Raw genomic sequence first — 20,771 nt, 5'->3', positions numbered from 1 at the left:
TGGTTTCAATTAGGCCTTGAAAGGCTCCGTGACGCAACAGGGAAGCCTCATTCTAGAAAAGGACGGGTCAGATGGCCAAAAGGTTAGCAAACACAGGAACAGCCAAGACCCACAACAAACAAGATTAGGTATAAGATTCGACTGCAATATACAGGTAATGCAAAATACGACTTTTTAGGGTAACTGACAGCTGTAATCCCGAAATGATTTTTTAAACCTATGATCTGTTTTGATAAGGGGAGAAATAAAAACCTAATAAACACATTTTTCAACATAGTTGGAAAAAAATGCATATTCTCACATATTCCTGTGTTAAGTCAAAGTAGCAATACCACAGCAGATATACCATGTTTCAAACAAAAGTCTGGAGCTACTTTTAAATACTATTCAGTTTCTGCTGGGTAGCAAGAAAATCCCCCCGAATCTGTAAAGTTAGTAAAGGTTAATGTAGAGACATTAAAAGTACAATTTGCTTCCGAAGTTCCGAACAATAGTTTAGTAAAAATGACAGAAGTTATCAAGCAAAGTACAAGTGCCTCCATACTTGAACGGATGTACTTCGATACTTACTTACTATATCAGAGACATATTGTATTTAGGCTATCATGAAGTTTTTGTCTGTTTTGTGACTGTCATCATGGTCAAATTGTGGTGACCTCATACGGACCTGCTTGTGCAAACAATGCTGTCATGCACATCCTCACGTCCTGGAAAACCAAACATGTAGCCAACATCTGGACATTCAGACTGAAGCCTATCTGTGTTGTGTGTTTATTCTTCAGGCAAAGTGAAAGGTTTCCACTACAATGGAGGCGAGCATGCCACTAGCTCGGGGGCCACCATGTCTCTGGATTTAGTGCTCCGCTGGTTCATTCAAGTTGTCCTTAATTGTGTCCTGCTTAACACGCCACAGTTTTATTTAAAGCGAGTTATCCTTCCTGTATAGCATTACTAATTGACTTCTCTTAAACCGCCATTATACAGGAAATAACCTCTGCATGCTGCAGTGAGCAATTCATTGTCGATGTGAACAACCGCAAAAAAGGCCTCCTAAAAAAGGCCTATAGGCTACATTACTTTACGGCAAATTTATTCAGTTCATTTTCTTGAAATAGATGGTCAAACGAGGGGTACCTAATGTCCCCCGTGCAGCATGTATCAAAAAAGAATCAATTTCGCCTCTCTCAATCTCGCCTCGCTTCCCCTCTTGTCTATTTTCTTTTTCTTTTTTCGGGGAGGTGTTTGGGAGGGAAGGGTAAATGATGGCAATTCTCATAGCGAGGCGCAAATAAACTCGCCGCGGCAGAAGTAACTGTTCTCCGGCGAGGCGTGCAGTCAGGCCCGGGGCCCCCCGCTGGCAGCCAGTCAGGGTGCTGTGCCAGAGACGAGAAAGCCCAATGGCAGGAAAATATCACGTCCCCAATCTCCGGAAATTGATCTGCTCCTTGCATGGAGAAAGAAAATGAGCGATTTTAATTTCATCCCCGAAAGTCTGATGATAGAATTCTAGAGTATTTGTGGTCCAATCCGGTGGTGTGTGTGTTTTAAGAGAGGCAGGAATAGCTGGAGACGGGCAGAGAGGAGACTGTTGTTGCCTACTGACAGTTATATCTATGCATGCGTAAGTGGGGCCGTAAATGCTTTGTTATTAGATGCCTGCTGAACTCAATGGCTTGATAGTAAATGGGACACTCACCTGGCACAGTCTAGCCCCCTTATGCAAAAAACAAGCAATCTCTTCGACACACCAATATCCAAATCCACAAACACAAAACCACATCCACAGACAAAAACACCCCCACACACACACGCACATAGGATTTTATGACATATTTGGCTTCCCGTATCACACGCAATTGCCGAAATCTTCATACCCTATGTATACCAATGCATGTGCTATTTTTCCGACCCCATTTTCTACACTCTGACCTTCGTTACAAGGTCACTTAACCTACATCACAAACACTAAAACATAGCATCCCACCTGCAGTACTAGTAGTGGAATCCAGTCATGTTCAAAATTTTGCGTCAGATCTATCAGACAAACTTTTAAGATATTGGCCCTCAAAGTCTTGCATATTGCTCAAATCATCGAAGAGTTTGATGGGAAAACTCACTGCAATGTGTCTTTCCACAATCAGAACCTGAAACAGATTTTGTTGCCAACATACAAGGGATTTGCTTCAGTATTTGATTCATAACGATTGAAAGGAAAAAGACAATTCAAGTGCAAAAGTCAAAAATGAAAATGTAAAACTTTGAAAAAATATGTAAAATATATGTTTTCAAAATGAAAATGAAAAGGCCTGTCAAGTGTCGGAAATGGAGAACAAAATGTGCAAAACATTGACCAAGGAATGCAAATGTTCACATTATAAGGCAGGCTATGATAATTAGATAATAATACAATAATTGTGCATTAATGTAACTCATAAAGTTGTTGAGACTTTATACTGATTTAATCTGTTGGGTCCATGAGGCGGCTCAGTCTATCTGCATGGCTATGAGCAATTAAAGGCATCTGAGAAAAACATGTTTTTCCTCAGGGTGTTATTTGGGTGAACTTATCCTTTAAAGGCCCCATACACCCACACAGGTGTTGATAGTTATTCTGGGTGATTAGACACCCATCCAGGTTAAAGTTGCAAGAGTCTATTCCTGAGAATTAACCTCAGTGCACCGATAAGAATATAAGTTGCCATTTGCCCAATAGAGTGGGAAATGTCAATCAAGCACTTTCTGTGTCTGGTGGGTTTACTATGGGTTTGCAGGGTTTTTTATACTACCAAGGTACTGTATCTTATATGGTGCCAGTTTCCATCATGCACCTTAGCTTGTTCGATGCCATACATGCTTTACAATATGTATCATTCATAAGGTCCAGAATTTACAGAGGGATTCTCAAATATTTGTTGAAGGAAATATACAGCTCAAGTTATTAGTTGTTAACTAGAACAACCGCCTGGTGGTTATATGCCTCTTGTTGTGACGCATAAAATTAAAAGTACAGTTATGGTAGGCAATGCTTTAAAGAAGGTAAAGCTCCTAAGAAGCGACAATATGGTTCAAGGTCACTGTGACCTCACAAAATGAAGGTCCTACAGAAGTAATCTTTGACCTCCAAAATCTAATCAGTTCACAATAGAGTCCAAGTGTAAGATCGGCTTTATTTGACAAAAAAAAATCCCTCAATGCATTCTTAAAACATTTTTCACAAGAGGTCACAGTGACCTTGACCTTTGACCCCCATAATGTAAGCCGTTTATGGTAAAAGTGTGCATTTGTACCTAATCTGGGGAAAACCCCTCAAAGTGTTCTTGACATGTTGCGTTCATGAGGCATTGGGTCAAAGTGACCTTGACCTTTAACATCTTATCAATTCATCCTTGAGTCCAGGTGTGAGTTTGTGCCAAATTTGACCAAAATCCCTCAAAGAGTTTTTGATATATCACGTTCACAAGAATGGCCAAATAAATAAGGTCACCGGCCTTTGCTTCTAGAGCCTGAGCAGTGCATTGTACTGTATCTGCCAATTTGTCATATTTACTACATCCACACAGGTAGTAATATATGGACCAAGTGCTCTTCTGATTAAATGAATCAGGCAGTAGCAAGTAGAAACAACTAATTAGTGTGTGCTTTCACACTCTCCTGCTCTTGTTTCTCTATAGTAACGAGATTCCTTCATCTTCTCTGTATTCCTCTATGAGCAGAGAGGGAAGCAGCTGTCAGACATGCTCATTTAGACACAAAGCAAAGCAGAAACACCACTGAATACAGATAGGTCTGTTGTAATCTACACAATACATACAATCCAATCTTTTGTTGGCCTGCTCATATCACACAAAATGCAACCATTCGACCGTTGCAAACCTTGTCAGCAATTTGGCAAAAAAATGGTTGTGTGGCAATTTGTTCTAATTTGCAACTCAATCGTGCTCTGCAGAGTTGCTACAGCTATGTGAATGTTGCTCAGTAAGTCTAGAAAAACCCAATCAAATCTTAGCTTTGTGAAGGACACAAGTTCGTGTTACATCTGAAGTGTTGCCACCCGGCCTCATCTTCTGTATCACTAGAAGGTATAACTGCTGTATTTGGGTGTCACATCTAACAAGAAATGGCTTGGGTTCTTGTATTTTGTAATTACAGCCCTGTTACACACTACTGCAGCTTAATGTTAAATGACTCCTGACATGAGCCAACCAGTGCCACACACACACACACACACACACACACACAGGGACACACACAAACACAGGGACACACAGGCACACACATACACACTAACCCGCGTTTGACAGCTCCATTTAACGCTGATTAGATTTGCAAGGACATGTAGTATACCCTCTCTGTCTCTCCCTGAGTAGGTTGAGTATCTCCTGAATCCCTATCTATCGCGCTAATGTTATGCAAATGGTTTAATATGAAGATAAAAGACTGTTGCAGCGTGTGGCGCTCTCCTGGTTCACAGCCTCGTGTTTCCAGGACGATAGCTCTAACGAGGAGGGCACTATTTGGGAGTCATTAAATGATGGCCTTTCCATGACATGCACCCGCTCACCACCGCCGCAGCCAACCGCCCCGCGTTGGCCATTAAAGCTGCTCACACCCACACCAAGACACACACACACACATACACTGCAGACGCCTTTTAGCGCCAGCTCCCAGTTTCTTACACATCACAGTGTCACAGAATAGAAAATTACACTCTCCTCCCACAGAGAAAATTGCTTTGGAATTGCTTGGTTATAAAGATGTGCTTTAAAGAGAGGGGGGTGCATGCAATAAAAAAAAAGGGACACACAAACACAATTACTTAAGCACTCTGAGGACAATTCTTACAAGTTAATCAGAGGATTTACCAATTATTGATGTCAAAAGGATTTTGCTGTGCATCTGTTTGTAGTCTACAGTATGTTTATGTACTGCATGCTTTTGTGCATAAATGCATTTTTCATTGCTATTGTGTGTAGGCTTTATGGTGTATGCTGCATGGTGAGCGATGTCGCTTACTGCACAGCCACAGATTAGTTATTAAAAAAAACAAGCACAGAAAAATAGCCACAACAACAGTTGGTCCGACGTGAGAAAAACATAATGTGACGAGCTAGGCAGAGACACAAGTGGACGATTGAAGACATCAAGGTGAGAGGTGTATCAGCGTCAAGAAACAAGAGGCGTGACGGACATGAAAGGGAGAAAAATACAAAGTGGAAAATAGCACAGACGACTGAAAGGAGAGAAAAGATAGCTACAAGATGTCAAAGCAGGGATAAGTCAGAGTAGATAAGAAAGGAGGCATGAGGCCCGAGGAAAGCTGTGACAGGACGTGTATGCGTTGGCGCTCAAGCTACTAGCTAGCCTGCGAGCATGTTCACGTCCACTGAAACGATTCAAAAAGTCGCGGAGTGCGATCTTGCATGGTTTTTCAGTTTGCTTCCATTGGGTCCCGTCTCAAGGCCTATGCACACCGGGCGCGACGCGAATAAACGGCACGTAAAAGCGAATGTTTTGAAATGTGAATTTTGTCGCGTCTCACTTTAAGAAGCGATGCCCCACAAAAATTACACTCAGTTCGAAAAAATAAAAGACGCAAATTCGCGAAGCCAAATTATGGCGCTGGTGTGGGAGCTTGTATTGACTCTGTATACGTTCGTTAATAAACAAATTAATCGCACGAATAAAACGCGTCCGGTGGGCAAGGGCCTTCAAGGTCAAAGAGAGAACAAAATGAAACATGTAACAAAGTAGAAGATGTGAACAGATGTTGAGAGTGCTACTGCACTACAAAGCATACATCCAGTTGAATATTTGTTCAAAATTGAGTTGAAACCTGAGTTTGAATCAATGTCATCACAGAAATGCTTTTTAACAACAAGCTCTCTACTACGTAATCCAGTCGTGATGGAGAAGATGTTAGCTTAACTCGTAGCCTGCTAGTTTATTAGCAGAGGGCACAATCTCCAACCTTTTCAATTGAAACAATTACGTAATTGATTTGATTTGATTAAGCTTCTTTCTTTTTTTGTGAAATAATCTGTTTTAAAATGGCATACAAATGTCTCAGCCTTTGTAGGACAGTGTATGTCAGTCCCTTTCTGTAGTCACCAAGTTCTACACTTTAGACCGCTGCTAGCTGCTGATTGGTACTGAGTTGTTTAGACGTATGCTACGTTCAGAGAAACAAATGATATTCAGCTTGCCAAGATTGTGATTTCCATTTAGTCTTCCAAAAACAAATAAATTAATAAATAGCCTACTAAAAAGACGATGGTAGAATACAGACAAAGACAGTTTGCCTACTTCATCATCAACAACACATGTCCAATCTGGCCTGAACTTAAATGACCTGTGTGGCCAGCCTCGGCCTTCCACATACACCCCCTAGTGTTTGGAGGAATACAATAAAAATACAAATGGTCTGGAATACATGGCTCTTAATACAATGATCTATTTTGAAATGTAATAATTTCCAATCAGTCAATTCAAAAATGTAAGTTAAATAATTTAGGCTGTATGCATTATGTCAATAGATTAACTGCTTATTGTACATTAATAAGAATATATTCACTATTAGTTGGGATTGGGTGATGTTAATAATATGGTATTATTCACACACCATGCAAGCATCCAAAAAACCAACAATTCCTGCCGTCAGGTGAGAAAGAAACGAAGTTGGTTACATGTATGCATGGCTCTATAGCTTTCACCACATCCACCTGTTAAACTCTACAGATGAGCTTTGTATAGGCATGCTGTATTTAACATAACATGTCCAGCAGCAAGGGCATACCGAGCCACAAATGTCCAGCTACAGTAAAGGATATTCTGTCACACCGTCTCTGGAACCCAACTCAAAAACACAGCAGCTGACACCTCATCTCAAATAGAATTAGCTCCCTGGACAGACCCAAAATGCCAGTGGCTGGATGCATGGCAGGGAAACGTAATGGCATCGGGGTGGTGCTGCTGGTGGTGCTTTCCTCGCAGGGGAAACCAAAAGGGCAGGAGTGTGTATCAGTCCAGACACTTAGTGTGTGGTGCCAGTTATACTATTCACCCCTCCCTCTGGAGTGTGTGGACTGGGCAGTGAGGATGCCTCTTCTAAATCTGTAGTTTAGCTAGGTAGTTCTTGAGGGGCTGGTCTGATGTTGTGTGTGAAGAGGGAAACTTGAGGCGGACGGTCTTTGGTCAAGCAATGAGTGTGTTCAACATCAGGGAGCTGAGGTGGGAGGGTGTGTTTATATCTGTGTGGTTTTCTTGTCCCAAGTGTGTGACTGATTTTATATCAATCCGGGAATGATTGTGTGAGTTTTCTGGTGTCTCTGTGTATGCCGGTGGTGTATATATATATGTGTGTGTGTGTGTGTGTGTGTGTGCGTGTGTGTGTGTGTGTGTGTGTGTGTGTGTGTGTGTGTGTGTGTGTGTGTGTGTGTGTGTGTGTGTGTGTGTGTGTGTGTGTGTGTGTGTGTGTGTGTGTGTGTGTGTGTGTGTGTGTGTGTGTGTGTGTGTGTGTGTGTGTGTCTGTCCCCAGCACCATCATTAGGTCGTAGGCAGTCCCAGAGTTGGGGGGTGTAGCTCGGCTGCTTCTGCGGCCTCTCGGGCCAATTTAGGTGGAGAAAAGCACTTCGATCCTGGCCTGCAAGTCTGAGGGTCCCCAGCGGGAGGCAGCGCAGCCCTGCAATCTATATTGGATTTATTCCTTTCCCATCTACAGGCCCCACTACACCCCACAGAGAGGAAGTCTGGACTGCACTCTCCCTGTCCCCCTAAGACAATATGTTATGGTACACACACATGGGCACACATAATCGTGTAAACACACACGTGCAGCAGACTACACACTGAGGAGGCACACACACCTGGTCTATCTTGGAGGCACACTCCCACCACAGCAAGGAAGTTACACGGGCACACTTTCTGTCCCTGTGGGAGCTGCACCGGGGTCAAGATACACTGAGATCTGTGAGAGAGACACATGGATAGAAAAACCCAGACAGTCAGAGAGAATCATCCAAGCTACTGACACATACAGTGAGTTATTTGAGGCTGACCATTGTTTTCAGCCATGGAAAATATTGTTCCGATTTATAAAAAGGTCAGGGTGTAACATGCATTTTTCTTTTTAAAGCAAGAGAGAGAGAGAGAAAAAATAATTTACATAAAACTCAGACAAGGTCAGGGAGAAACGAGCTTCTTAATTTAGTCTAATCAACTGTCATTTGCATCGCGCCATTTGTGCAAAGGTATATTGCCACTAACTGAATAAATGGACTTCTTCAGACTCAAGGGGGGGGCACTACGGTTTTGATAAGCTGGCAAACATAACTGATTTGCATACATTACTTTGATTATCTCATTACTAGGAGGATGATTCTTACGGAATTTTTTGACACTCACTCGCGCAATCGAATTAAAAATGCAGGCACGCAATCAATAAAAGGGCAATGCGGCTGTGAAAACACACGGCACCCCAGGTTTGCATGGTCAACTAGTATAGGGATGGAGATGAGGGTATGATGAGGATGAGGAAGATGATAACCTCTTCAGCTCGCTCGCCCCTGGACTGGAGAGAGAGAGAGAGAGAGAGTCCCTGGATTCCAGTGATCAAAGCAGTAATCACAGTGGAGACAATGGGGGCCGCAAAATTGCCGCACTCGTGTGGGTGACCTATCCACCTGCCATGAATCCAAGAGTGGTCCCCGTAATCGATAAAAGCGCTGCTCACATCTTTCCCCTCCGACTCAAGCCATCTGTGGAATGATGAAATCATGCGTAAAGACGCGCACGCCTCGGATAATTTTGCAACGCAGCGTGGCCACAACAACCGATGGCAAATTGTCAGGAACAGGTTAGGTATGCTACAGGCGTGAGGGCCGTCAATTCAGCTCCGCTCCGAGATATGATCGGGTATCATGTCAGCATAACCTCGTTTGATCATTGATATTAAATATCACATTTTGGTTTGATTGTAGATTATATCTGGCTTTTTAAAAAAAAATTATAGCCTGTCTTCTCAATTCTGAATGATTTTTTCTTCGTGTGATGGCCAGATTTGTAATAGCCTACTTCCACATTATGACAAGTGGCTCATTTGTTGCCACACATAATATTTGTTTGAGGGAAGATGATCTGGAGACTCCTCTCCTTCTCCTAACAAGACTCCGTGAGCAAAGGCACACGTCCACGTTTTTTAAATTCATGATGTAAATAATTATAGGCCTCGAAATTGATTTCCTTACGACCTTCTCCAGCAAACGAGGAATCCAAAAATCCACCACCCCCCTCCCCTCCCAAAAGAAAACTACTTCTGTTGAAGCATTAAGTCATTAATTATTTTCCTTACATAAGGACAAATTATCGAGTCAGTCGAACGAAATTAGAACCCTTTGTTTCTGATCAGACCGCATTACCGCTGGAAATTACGGATGATGGCTGCGTGCGCTGCTCGCCTTTGTTGTTTCGATCATCGCCTGTCGCTCTGAACTCGCTGCTAACAAAGTCATTAAATTGACTCCCTCTCGCTCTCATTATGCGGGCTGTTAATAACCGCTAATTAACTTTGCTTACGCGTGCTTTAAAAGCCTCCCACCCCTTCCCTTCCCTTCCAACACACACACACACACACACACACACACACACACACACACACACACACACACACACACACACACACACACACACACACACACACACACACACACACACACACACACACACACTCCCTCCCCCCCCCCCCCATCTCGCCCTCCTTTTCCTTCTTTGCCTGCTTGGCCTCTTAAAGGCAGAGCAAGTGTCCAATTATGTCAGAGCGCGAGGACGGATGGAGGATGAGTCGTCGTCACCAGGGCCACGAGTCCGTGTATGTGGGTGCACGTTGGGAACCAGTGTTTACACGTGTTGCACATGGAACACACTTGTGGGATAACATCAAACTCAAAATAGATCTACCCCAACATGTGTCCTACCTGGTCTTTCCATCGTCTACAGGTGGATAAGGGGGGGCCTATAAAGTCACTTTTAAGAAATGACTTTATAGGCTATACCCACGGACCATGGCATGCAAACAAATAGAAAACGTGAACCATTCCTTACCTGCTAGAGCAGTTTACTTCTCCGTCCAGGAGATGGCGCCAGATAGGAGACCCAAGAGGCAAAGCCCAATCTGCTGCTCCTAAACGATGGATTTGATTAGCATCACTTCTGTGGCCTTCACTGGAGAGCACGAGAGGGAACCGGCAGCCTACATCAAGTTGGTCTATAGGAGAAGTCTGTTAAAACATTTTGCATTCACATGCTTTTCTTGCCCTATAAACAACCCCCCCCCCCATCCCCTCTGGATCTCACCAAGTTAGGGTGACATGCAAATATAGATGGGGGAGGCGGTGAGGTGCTGCTGAAGCGGAAGGCGGCCTTTCACTCCGACATCCCTTCACCTGCGCGTCAAATAGACGGAAAATTGGAAATGTGAAAATTACGCTCCAACTACACTCAGTTCCCCCCCTCCTCCTCTAATGTATGCGCGTAATTAGTGCATTTAAACAAAGCGCGGATGTCCTGCTGGCTGAAATGGCGGCTGACATCTCTTTTTCCACAGGGTTAATAACAGTGTGCGGATAAATGAATCAAATTGTGCCCCCCAAATTACAGAGCGACTCTAAATACCCGTCTGTATTACGCGCGTCTGTTTGTGACCGCGCAAGAGAAAAAGGCATAACATTTTATATTGTTATTACCCTCATTACATTGATTTGCCTGCAAATAAACAAGCTCCGAAGTTTGTGACACTGCAATAAAAAAAGAAAAGTTGCGGATGTATTTGAATCTCACAGCGTGTGGCTACACGCTTATAATACTAACAGAGCTTGTTTTCTTAATGCGTGAAGTTGAAAAAATTATCCAGGCAAAAGACTCCGTGCTGTCTGAAAACATTGATCTCATTTATCAGAGGAAATGTGCTGCACAAAAAGGCCAGAAAAGCCTTATTTTCTACGTTAAGTGCTATTTACCGATACATTTCATAGCCTCTGTGTTGGTTACATTTTGTGAGGCTGTTAAATTAAAGAAATAGGTGAGAAATGCTATAAGCGGCCTGCACCTTAACTAAACAGATCAATGGCGCCCACATGTCAGTTCCAATCACAAAAAGGTCATAAAGCTATCGCTTACAAAGTGTCATTTTCTGGATATAGGCCTATATTGTATTGTTATTTTTCGTTTGCTGCGATGCTCTGTAGTCCGGGTATAGATACATAACGGGAGCGGAGGAAGAAGAGAGAATAGGTGAAAGAGACGGAGAGAGAGAGATGGGGAGAGTAAATTGCACCTTGCTGAAGTTTTTGGATTGAATTCTGAAAATGATCCTTTTAACAGTGATGGGCTCTGAGGCGAGGATAAGGGTCATGCCATTCACAGCGGGTTAAATAGACTTTCATTTAAAATTACATTCTCGATCCATCTCTCCCCCCCCCTCTCCCCCCTCTCCCCCTCTCTCTCTCCACCGCGGAGTCCCTGTGTGCCATCCCGGCTCCCCGTGCTGCATCTCATCACCTGAGCGCCACCCGCACTTTTTAAGTCAATCTGCAACTCCAGCAAAGAGCAGGCAATTGGAGGGAGAGGGGGAGATAGGGCAAGGAAAAAAATAGATAGATAGATAGATAGATAGATAGATAGATAGATAGATAGATAGATAGATAGATAGATAGATAGATAGATAGATAGATAGATAGATAGATAGATAGATAGATAGATAGATAGATAGATAGATAGATAGATAGATAGATAGATAGATAGATAGATAGATAGATAGATAGATAGATAGATAGATAGATAGATAGATAGATAGATAGATAGATAGATAGATAGATAGATAGATAGATAGATAGATAGATAGATAGATAGATAGATAGATAGATAGATAGATAGATAGATAGATAGATAGATAGATAGATAGATAGATAGATAGATAGATAGATAGATAGGCTTAGATTTCATAATCTTCCCAAATGTTGATATATGTGTCTCAATCTCTGACAGGTGCTGTCTGAGGTTGAGGGCAAACTCCGTGACAGATTTTTTTCAATCTTGGCACAAGGATTCAAGGGTCAGCTTTTGTATGGCCAAATGAGCAAAATGAACAATACATAAATAGCCTACTAAAAACAGGGGTTTAGTTCATCATGTAGCCTAACCACCCAAATATAATAATAATAATAATAATAATAATAATAATAATAATAATAATAATAATAATAATAATAATAATAATAATAAAATCAATCAAAAATAAAAATCAATGTCTATTTCCACTGTAATTACATTGTTCTCTTGAATTCAAGTTGTTCGTTTAGGCTATTATTTAAAAAAAAATAGCCTATTTGTATTATTAGTTGGTATTAAATATAGATTAGTAGAAATTTATAATACTAATTCTAATCGTATCCATTATCAATAAATAATAGTGTGCACTTGTAGATTATATTGTGAAAATATGTTATTACTTTAATGCTCTGTGGCATAAAAATAGTCTAGCCTAGATGCTACATTGTCTTGTAGACCTTTAAACCTATGTCCAGAGCAACAAGGCAATTGCACAGAATAGGCCTCTTTCACAAAAGCAATTTCCACCTGTCATAGCAGGAATATAATAGGTCACTAATATAATGGTTTTATACGAATGAGCCTGTGAAAATGCCAGTGAAAATACAATGACCTTAAAACCGGAGCAGCTAATCTTCACATCTTCATCTTTTCATCGAATCTATCAAATTATAGCAGTGGAATGCTGTTTTTCTCTGCTTTTGTAGCCTAGCCTATGGCAACTGTATCAACTATTTGCCGAGTTCGCTCCGCTGAGGAAAAACTATTCCATTCCGGGTTTTGTTTCCTTTCCCTCAAATTAACTTTAATCGTAAAAATATATAAAGCAGCTCCTCGCTGTCTCTCCCCCCACATACACACACAGGCTACGAGCCAATCAGGCGGCGCGATAACAGCCTACACGTTTGCTGAGCGAGAGAGCGAGCGCGCGGAGCGGAGAAGCGCCCAGCAGCGCGAGCCAGTCTAATCGCTGTCAGTCATTAGCTGAGAGGGGTGACAGAGAAGTGGAGAGAGAGAGCAAGAGAGAGAGAGAGAGAGAGGAGGAGTGGACGGTCCTGGTTCAGACAGACACACCGCTCTGGGTGGAAAAAGAAGAGCACCCCACGAGCGAGCGAGAGAGAGCGATAGAGAGGGTTGGGAGACTGACAGGCGTTACCGTAACTAGACGAACCCCGAAGCGTCGACATGAGCGGTCAGTTTGAGGAAGATATCCACGAACGTGGCGAGAGGAAGAGCAGTAAATCCCCGACGCTGCTCTCCTCTTACTGCATAGACAGCATTCTGGGCCGCCGGAGTCCCTGTAAGGTCAGGCTGATAGGGGCGCAAAGTTTGGCGGGTCTGCCCGGCAGAGGGGAGCTCGACAAGACGGCGGACAGTAAGTTTTCCTTGAAGTGACGCAAAATAAAAAATAGTCTGCTTATGTGGGAGCTTTGTGGCGGGTCGACATGTGTAAAAATAATAAGTTTTATGTTCAAATAGCCTAGTTGGCTAGCGTGTTAGTTGTCATGTAGCCCACAACTTGTGGGCCACACTAGTCAACATGTTTTACGGTGAATAATTATGTAGGTTTTAAGGCCTACATAAGTAGCCTATCAAACTTTATTTAGAGGGAATTTTATGTTCTGCTTTTTCACTGCCATTTTTTTTTGCCTATTTGGTATTTTGACATTTTTTTACTCGCTTTCTTCTCAGGGCCAACGAAAGACGTCCTTTCCCTCAGCGCTGACATGCACCTGCCGCCTAAGCTGCGCCGGTTGTACGGACCCGGGGGGAAGTATCTCCACGAGCACGCAGAGACGCTGGACAGGGAGCGGCTTCTCCTGGAGCAAGCCGCAAGCGACAGCCTCAAAATCAGCCAGGCACCGCAGGTGAGCATCAGCCGCAGCAAGTCTTACCGGGAAAACGCGTCGCAGAGCCGGGGAGAGGGCGACCAGAGCCCTGGCGACGGTGGCTCGGAGGACGGGAGCCTGGGACTGATGGAGCTCGGTCCGTTGAAGTTCGAGGAGGACGCGGGGAATAAGGAGGAGAGCTGCGGGGACACGGCCACTCTGTCCCCGAAGGACGAGGAGCGGGAGAGCTTGAACGCCGGGGATGGGGACGTGAGGGACGGGGAGGACAGCGTGTGTCTGTCGGCGGGCAGTGACTCGGAGGAAGGGATGCTGAAACGGAAACAGAGAAGATACAGGACTACCTTCACCAGTTACCAGCTAGAAGAACTGGAGAGGGCTTTCCAGAAGACACACTACCCCGACGTCTTCACCAGGTAAGACGTATTCAAATGGCTAAAAAATAAATGGGCTATAAATTAGTCAGGAAAGACTTGAAAAAATCTCCCTTAAAATGAACATTAGATTATTATTAATTATTTAGCATATTCCTTTGATCAAACTAATTCTGCTTCGTATGAAAAACATCCACAAAAAATAAAGGCCTACAAATGTAATTAACATGCATGCATGTCAAACGTGTATAATTAAACCAGTCTATATTAATTGAGTCTTAACAATTTTATAATTTTTAAAAGTAGCCTATAGGCAGGTAGCAGATATTATTTTATTATTATCATTTTTCCACTGATGGCTTGAACATAAAATCCAAAAAACACATAAACACAAACACAACAAACTTGTTCTCCAAATATTCCATATTCCAGTGATAATTAATGACAGTTTTTTTCAGCCACTACCCAACCTCATAACATTTTAGCAATTCCTCACGTCTCTTAACTGCCCACGGAGGATCACTCCTCATACAATGACCCAACACACAACCCGTCCCTTGCGTAAGTGCACACAATGGCCTGATGTGAGTGCTATATATAACAATGCTTGGGGACGTTTTGTTACATGTATCCGCTGTAAATGGCGGCGGTGTTATTCCTCGGCTCCACTTCAGGTTACCTGCTGCATATCATCCTGAATACAGCCTGCAAAAAGAAACTCGGGGCCTAGTTACCTCAAGCCCGAGGGCAGGTGCACAGCGAAGACTGCAAAGCTTAGTCATTTGAATTTTCTGGAGTATCTTTACCATTCATAAAAATAGCTTTACATTATTTTGATTTATTTTGTAGAGCTCAGAACAAAATCCTCTACAAATAAAATTCTAGGCCTATTTTCTGCTCGATTAATATTTTGATAATTAATAAATCCGCGTTTCATGCTTGGGAATGAAAGCTTGTTCTGGCACTACAAGACACGAGAACATAGCCTACATTTTCGATTTTTCACAACCATTGGTATTATTCATATTTTCCAATCGATTTACTTAAAGGCGACACGTAGGTCTAATTTCCACTGCGAGCCCATCTTGCAGCTGAAGGGAGCGACAATTGCTTTGTGGCATGGCTAGTTTTAGATGTCATTATTTCAACCATTATGTTGTTACAGTGACAGGCCCGTGCTAAGGCAACTCTTAACAATCACTAGGCCTATTTCTACCCATCAGTGACAGGCAAAATAGAATATGGCTATGGCGTCTTTCTCCAGACCGTGCAGGGAGGTAGAGTGAGTAAGAAAAAAATCAAGCCTATTTTCGTCGTCTATTGTTGACAGTGAACACAGGAGGGGACAAAACAGCAATTCAGCGTTGCTTCCAAACTGCGGCCTGTAACCTTGAATCTTTTCTTTCTCTCCCTTCCTCTCTTTTTATTTATTAATCTTCTTTTCAGAGAAGAGCTCGCAATGCGTCTGGATCTCACCGAGGCCCGTGTTCAAGTAAGTGGCTCTCTGTTTGTCTTGATCTGAAAAGCGGAGCCTGTGGCTTGTAAATCAAAAAAGAGTGGTGGAAAAAAGCAGCACCCACTAATGTTTTATGTCCTCTATTATAACAATAAAAAAAAATGTCCCCACGCCGCACAGTGCTGGATAATAACCGGTGATATGCGTCACTGATTGGGGCTCAACGATTACGGGCCAATTTGAGGCAGTAATTTATTACAGTTAAAATGTGTTAAATGGCCCCATGTTCGCCGCGCGGGGAAGGTCTTTCCTGTTATTGAATGTTATTACACGCGGACGGGGGGAACGTTTTAGTGGCAATTAGGCGGACGCTGGCGATTCATAAAAAGCTCACTTAGTGCGGGAGCAAACACTGTCTATGGCCTATTCCTGGGATGAGATGGTGTTTGAATTCCCATCAGAGAGGGGGACAGAGAGAGGGGGCGAGGCCGAGATGTGTGTGTGTGTGTGTGTGTGTGTGTGTGTGAGTGGGAGAAAGAGAGAGAGGGGGGGGGGGGGGTGGAAAGAGAAGGGAGGAGGAGGGGGAGAAAGAGGGGAGGGATAATGCTATTTGATTTCCCATTATGTGATTGCAATAGACCTGCATTGATCCGATGCTTTGCACTTGGAGCGAATGAGAGACCATTAAAGGTGTTTGCGCCCCCCCCCCCCCCCCCCGCCTCTCTCATCGCACACTCTGCATCCCTCCCTCCCTCCCTCCCTCTCTCTCTCTCTCTCTCTCTCTTTCCTTCGCCTCGCACTGAAAGCGTGGCTTGCATGTCGAAAGCCCGGGCTCATAACCAGAGAGACAGTTCAAACATGGTGGAAAGCTCCGGGAGGTTATGGCCGCCGGTAAAACAACAGATGTCTCTTTAGGGGCCGTAGGTGAACAAATCACTTAACGGGCGCCATCAGGAGGTGATAAAAACTCATAAATTCCCGAGGGGCTGTGTAATGCTAAACAGCCCTCTGGGAATAATGTGTGTGTGTATGCATGTGTGCGTTTGTGTGTGTCCCTGTCGCTCAAGCTCGCCCCGTTCAATCACTTCCCTCGTGTTGACATTTTGCTCATTGTGAGCGCCCCGTGCTTCTGCAGTGCAAACTGGGCAACTGGGTTTGATGCGTGGGAAAGTTAAATACTCTCTTGGATAGGGAGTCACTTGTTCCCCGACTCTTAAGAATTTAATTTAAAGCGCATTAATTGTTATTGGAGCCAGTGCAGCGCGGTACATTTTCGGGATCTTTTGTTAACACCGCTCTTAATGATCTAAAGCCCGTCTATGGAGACAGGGGTTTTAATTAGAAAGAAAGTAGATCTGAAAGGGACCGTGAGCGGCAGGGTTTACCGTGCATGTAATTACCCTTGACTTTCCGCCTATTGGCCACCACCTGAGCTAGACAACCATTGGACTACACTGACACAACATTCAACAAAGTCTAGCCGTGTTAAGTACAATGAAAGGTTGCTTAAATGGAGGCAGGACAAGGAGCTGGATTATTTAAAGCATGAGAGACCTATGTACATGTGACACTTAGCATACCCTCCTCTTATCATTGAGAGAAAAGGAAAGGCCTCTTGACAGCTTTTACTATATTGATTTAGCTGTTTCTCTATTTTAAAACATGAAGCCTCTTCATATCAGCTAAACATGTATCTATCTTCAACAAACCAACATTTATTTAAAGCTGCCTTTGTAATAACTGCTGGAAAATAAAAGTATTACTTATATTAATCTCTGTCATCTCTATCTGCTCTCCAAAGGTGTGGTTTCAGAACCGCAGGGCCAAGTGGAGGAAGCGTGAGAAGGCCGGGGTGCAGGCCCACCCGTCAGGCCTGCCGTTCCCGGGCGCCTTGGGAGCGGGTCACCCTCTCAGCCACTACCTGGAGGGAGGGCCCTTCCCTCACCACCCTCACCCCGCCCTGGAGTCTGCCTGGACAGCTGCTGCAGCCGCGGCCGCTGCCTTCCCGGGCCTGGCCCACGCACCGCCACACAACGGCTCCGCTCCGCCCCTGGCCACCCAGCTCGGCCTGGGCACTTTCCTGGGCACGGCGGCCATGTTTCGACATCCCGCCTTCATCGGACCCACTTTTGGCAGGTATATAAAGCTGCAACCATTCACACAGACTTGCCCTTATTGGACCTGATATCTGTTCTTAACACTCATTTGACACCAGAATCAACCAATCCCTCCACCTGTAGTACGCCACATTCATCCTGTATTTTACATTAAAAGACTCCAATGTTGCAGTCATGCACACATCATGCAACATGCAGTAGCCTAATCCACACTTACACTGCATTACTGTTGAACTGAAAGTGTCTAATCGTAAATATGTTGCCATTGACGGTAGTGTGTGATCACTCTGTCAAATGCCTAAATTAATGAACCAAACGTGTGATCCTGCCAGACAAGCTGTGAGGAGGGGTGACACTGTACACTCCATATGTCACAATTGGCTTCTCATTTGCCTTCTTCCTCTCCATTAATAACCTTGTTCTATCCATGTTATACGTTGTATTATTCTAGTCAGCATGAAATAAATTATCTAAGCATATTTAGGACAAACTAGAGAAATGAAAATACATCTGAGGGACGGGTGAAAATCTATTCTATACTAACAGGCAGTGGTTTTTTCTTTTCTTCTGCTTTCACACAGACAGCATTTTGAGTCAACACTGCTCTCACATGTAAGGGACAAAAGTTTTAGCCTGAAATACAAAGATTTATGTGAACAATTAAAAACTTGAATAATGGCAAAACATGTTGTACGCATCCAATAAATGTTCAGATGTCTTTTCTTTTTTCCCCCCCCAGGCTCTTCTCCAGTATGGGTCCCCTGAGCAGTGCTTCCACCGCTGCAGCTCTCCTTCGACAGCCCGCCCCCCCTGTAGAGAGCCCCTCCTCCTCCCACGCGGGCCCCATCCTCCCTGACCCTTCCTCTTCCTCCTCTTCAGCAGACCGCCGGGCGTCCAGCATCGCCGCGTTGCGCCTCAAGGCCAAGGAACACTCGGCTCAGCTCACCCAGCTTAACATCCTGCCCGCCGGAGCCTCAGGGAAGGAGGTGTGCTGAACACTTGACAGCAGCTCTCTCTCTCTAGGCCTCCCCCCTGTCCCATTCCATGACAGCCCCCCTCCCAAAAGCCCATTCATACCTCTGGAGGCAAATGTCCTGACGTCCCCCTGCGTGTTCAACCGTCCCCTTTTACCTTCATGTTTTCCCCAACAAAATAGCACGACCAAATTTCAAAAGAGCACTGGCTAAAAAAAAAAACAGTGTCTGCGTGTGTGTGTGTGTGTGTGTGTGGTAATGACAGCTCTCGAAACATTGTTTCACACTGCATATACACACCTCTCTGAATGACAGTCCAATAACTTTTATATTGTTTCCATTTAAATAACAATAACTGATTTTTAAAGATTTTTTTATACTTTGACTCCATAGAACATTGACTGACATGTAAAGTTATTCATAAGCAAACGGTGCCAATTGAAGAATGTAACTAAAGTACATTTACTCAAATACAAATTTGAGGTATTTGTAGTTTGGTATTTCCATTTGATGCTATACTTTATAATTGTACTTCACTACAGTTCACAGCATTTTTTTTCTTTTTACTGCACTCATTTCTTTTGTAAGTTATTCCTTTAAAAATGAGGGTTTTGCATACAGGTCACAGGAGCATATAAAATATTACATTGTGTTATGCTCAACAGTATGTGAAAAAGTTTAAATTAATTTATCAGTTATAATTATTCTTTAATATAACATTCAGAGTTATTAATCATCAGATATATTTCTTTTTGCATTGTGTAGCCTACTTAAAGTACATTTTACTCTGAATATTTGTTTTATTTCTTAAGTCATATTTTTCAAAACATGACATTCACTTGCATCTTGAGTATTATTATTTCTTTGGGTAGCCTACTTAGGATCTGTAAACGCACGCGCACACACGCACGCACAGGCTGAGGAACCGCAGGGGATCCCAGACGTTTAGGAAGGATTCTTGTGCTACTTGCACAACTCGAGTGCTCGATGTTGTTAATCGGTATGCATTGATGTGGGCTGGGTCTGTCTGCGTCTATAATAATGGCGAGTCGGAGGAGCCCCCCCCCCCCTCCCTTCATCCCCCCAAAACCAAAGGAAAACTGTCCATAGACCTTCCATAGCCTGACTCCTCTCCACTGCTCGCATGTCCACCAGTCACACTCAGAGACACCACTCTATAGAAGCCTAGATAGCATTTTTTAACCTCCGATTAAAATGGGAGTCATTTGCAGTCGTTTCCACCGGTGTCCGCGCCGGATTTACTCTATTTCACTCTATTATATTATTTTATTTTATCCGTGGAGTTGCATTTCCGCTGAGTGTGACTGCAGGACACGGGAGCAAAGTTGAGATCCGAGAAGTGTCTCTTATGACCTGCCTGTGTGAAAGAAAACTGTACATATTGTGTAAAAAGAGGAAAAAAGGTACCACAAAAAAAGGATGATTTTCAAAACAAGGTCGTGTATATTTCAGGAGGCCGTGTTTTGATAATTTGCACTCGGTGTAGTGTTTAATGAATGTCGCCCTGTGTAGATTTCACCTGTGTTAATGAATTATTATTAGGTTTTTAGAGAATTATTTATGTCAGAAATCTTTCCCTGAGAAAGTGAGTGAAGGAAAGTTTTTTTTCTTCTTATTAAGTGATTGTACGTTTCCTGGTTTAATAATGCTAATTTGAATAAATTACACTGATTAAATGAGTTATCTTTTATTATTATTATTTCAAATTCCTTTAGGACTGACATAGGCCTAAACCAGGAAAAATAAACAATGTGAAATAGAATATTATAGAACTATTAATAAAAAGGTGTTATGAAGAAAACGTGTTTTCTGTCGTATCTGCAAATTCTTAAGAAAAACAAGTGTTTTATTCATTTGAAATAATATAATTGACTCATTAGTCG

General features: G+C 43.1%; 1 protein-coding gene across 1 annotated transcript; it reads left to right on the top strand.

The window, feature by feature from the left end:
* Positions 1–13,284: 13,284 nt before the first annotated feature.
* On the top strand, positions 13,285–18,888 carry arxa (aristaless related homeobox a; the record flags this gene model as incomplete). The annotated part of the gene is made up of 5 exons (XM_080049809.1): positions 13,285–13,474; positions 13,792–14,362; positions 15,767–15,812; positions 17,578–17,912; positions 18,633–18,888. 5 exons carry the CDS (start codon positions 13,285–13,287, stop codon positions 18,886–18,888), a joined length of 1,398 nt encoding a protein of 465 aa, XP_079905935.1.
* Between the last annotated feature and the right edge of the window lie 1,883 nt (positions 18,889–20,771).

Source organism: Ammodytes marinus, assembly GCF_949987685.1.
Source record: "Ammodytes marinus genome assembly, chromosome: 21".
In the NCBI taxonomy this organism is placed as follows: domain Eukaryota; kingdom Metazoa; phylum Chordata; class Actinopteri; order Uranoscopiformes; family Ammodytidae; genus Ammodytes; species Ammodytes marinus.
The sequence above is the reverse complement of the archived record's forward strand: the minus strand, read 5'-3'. Positions and strand labels throughout refer to the sequence as shown.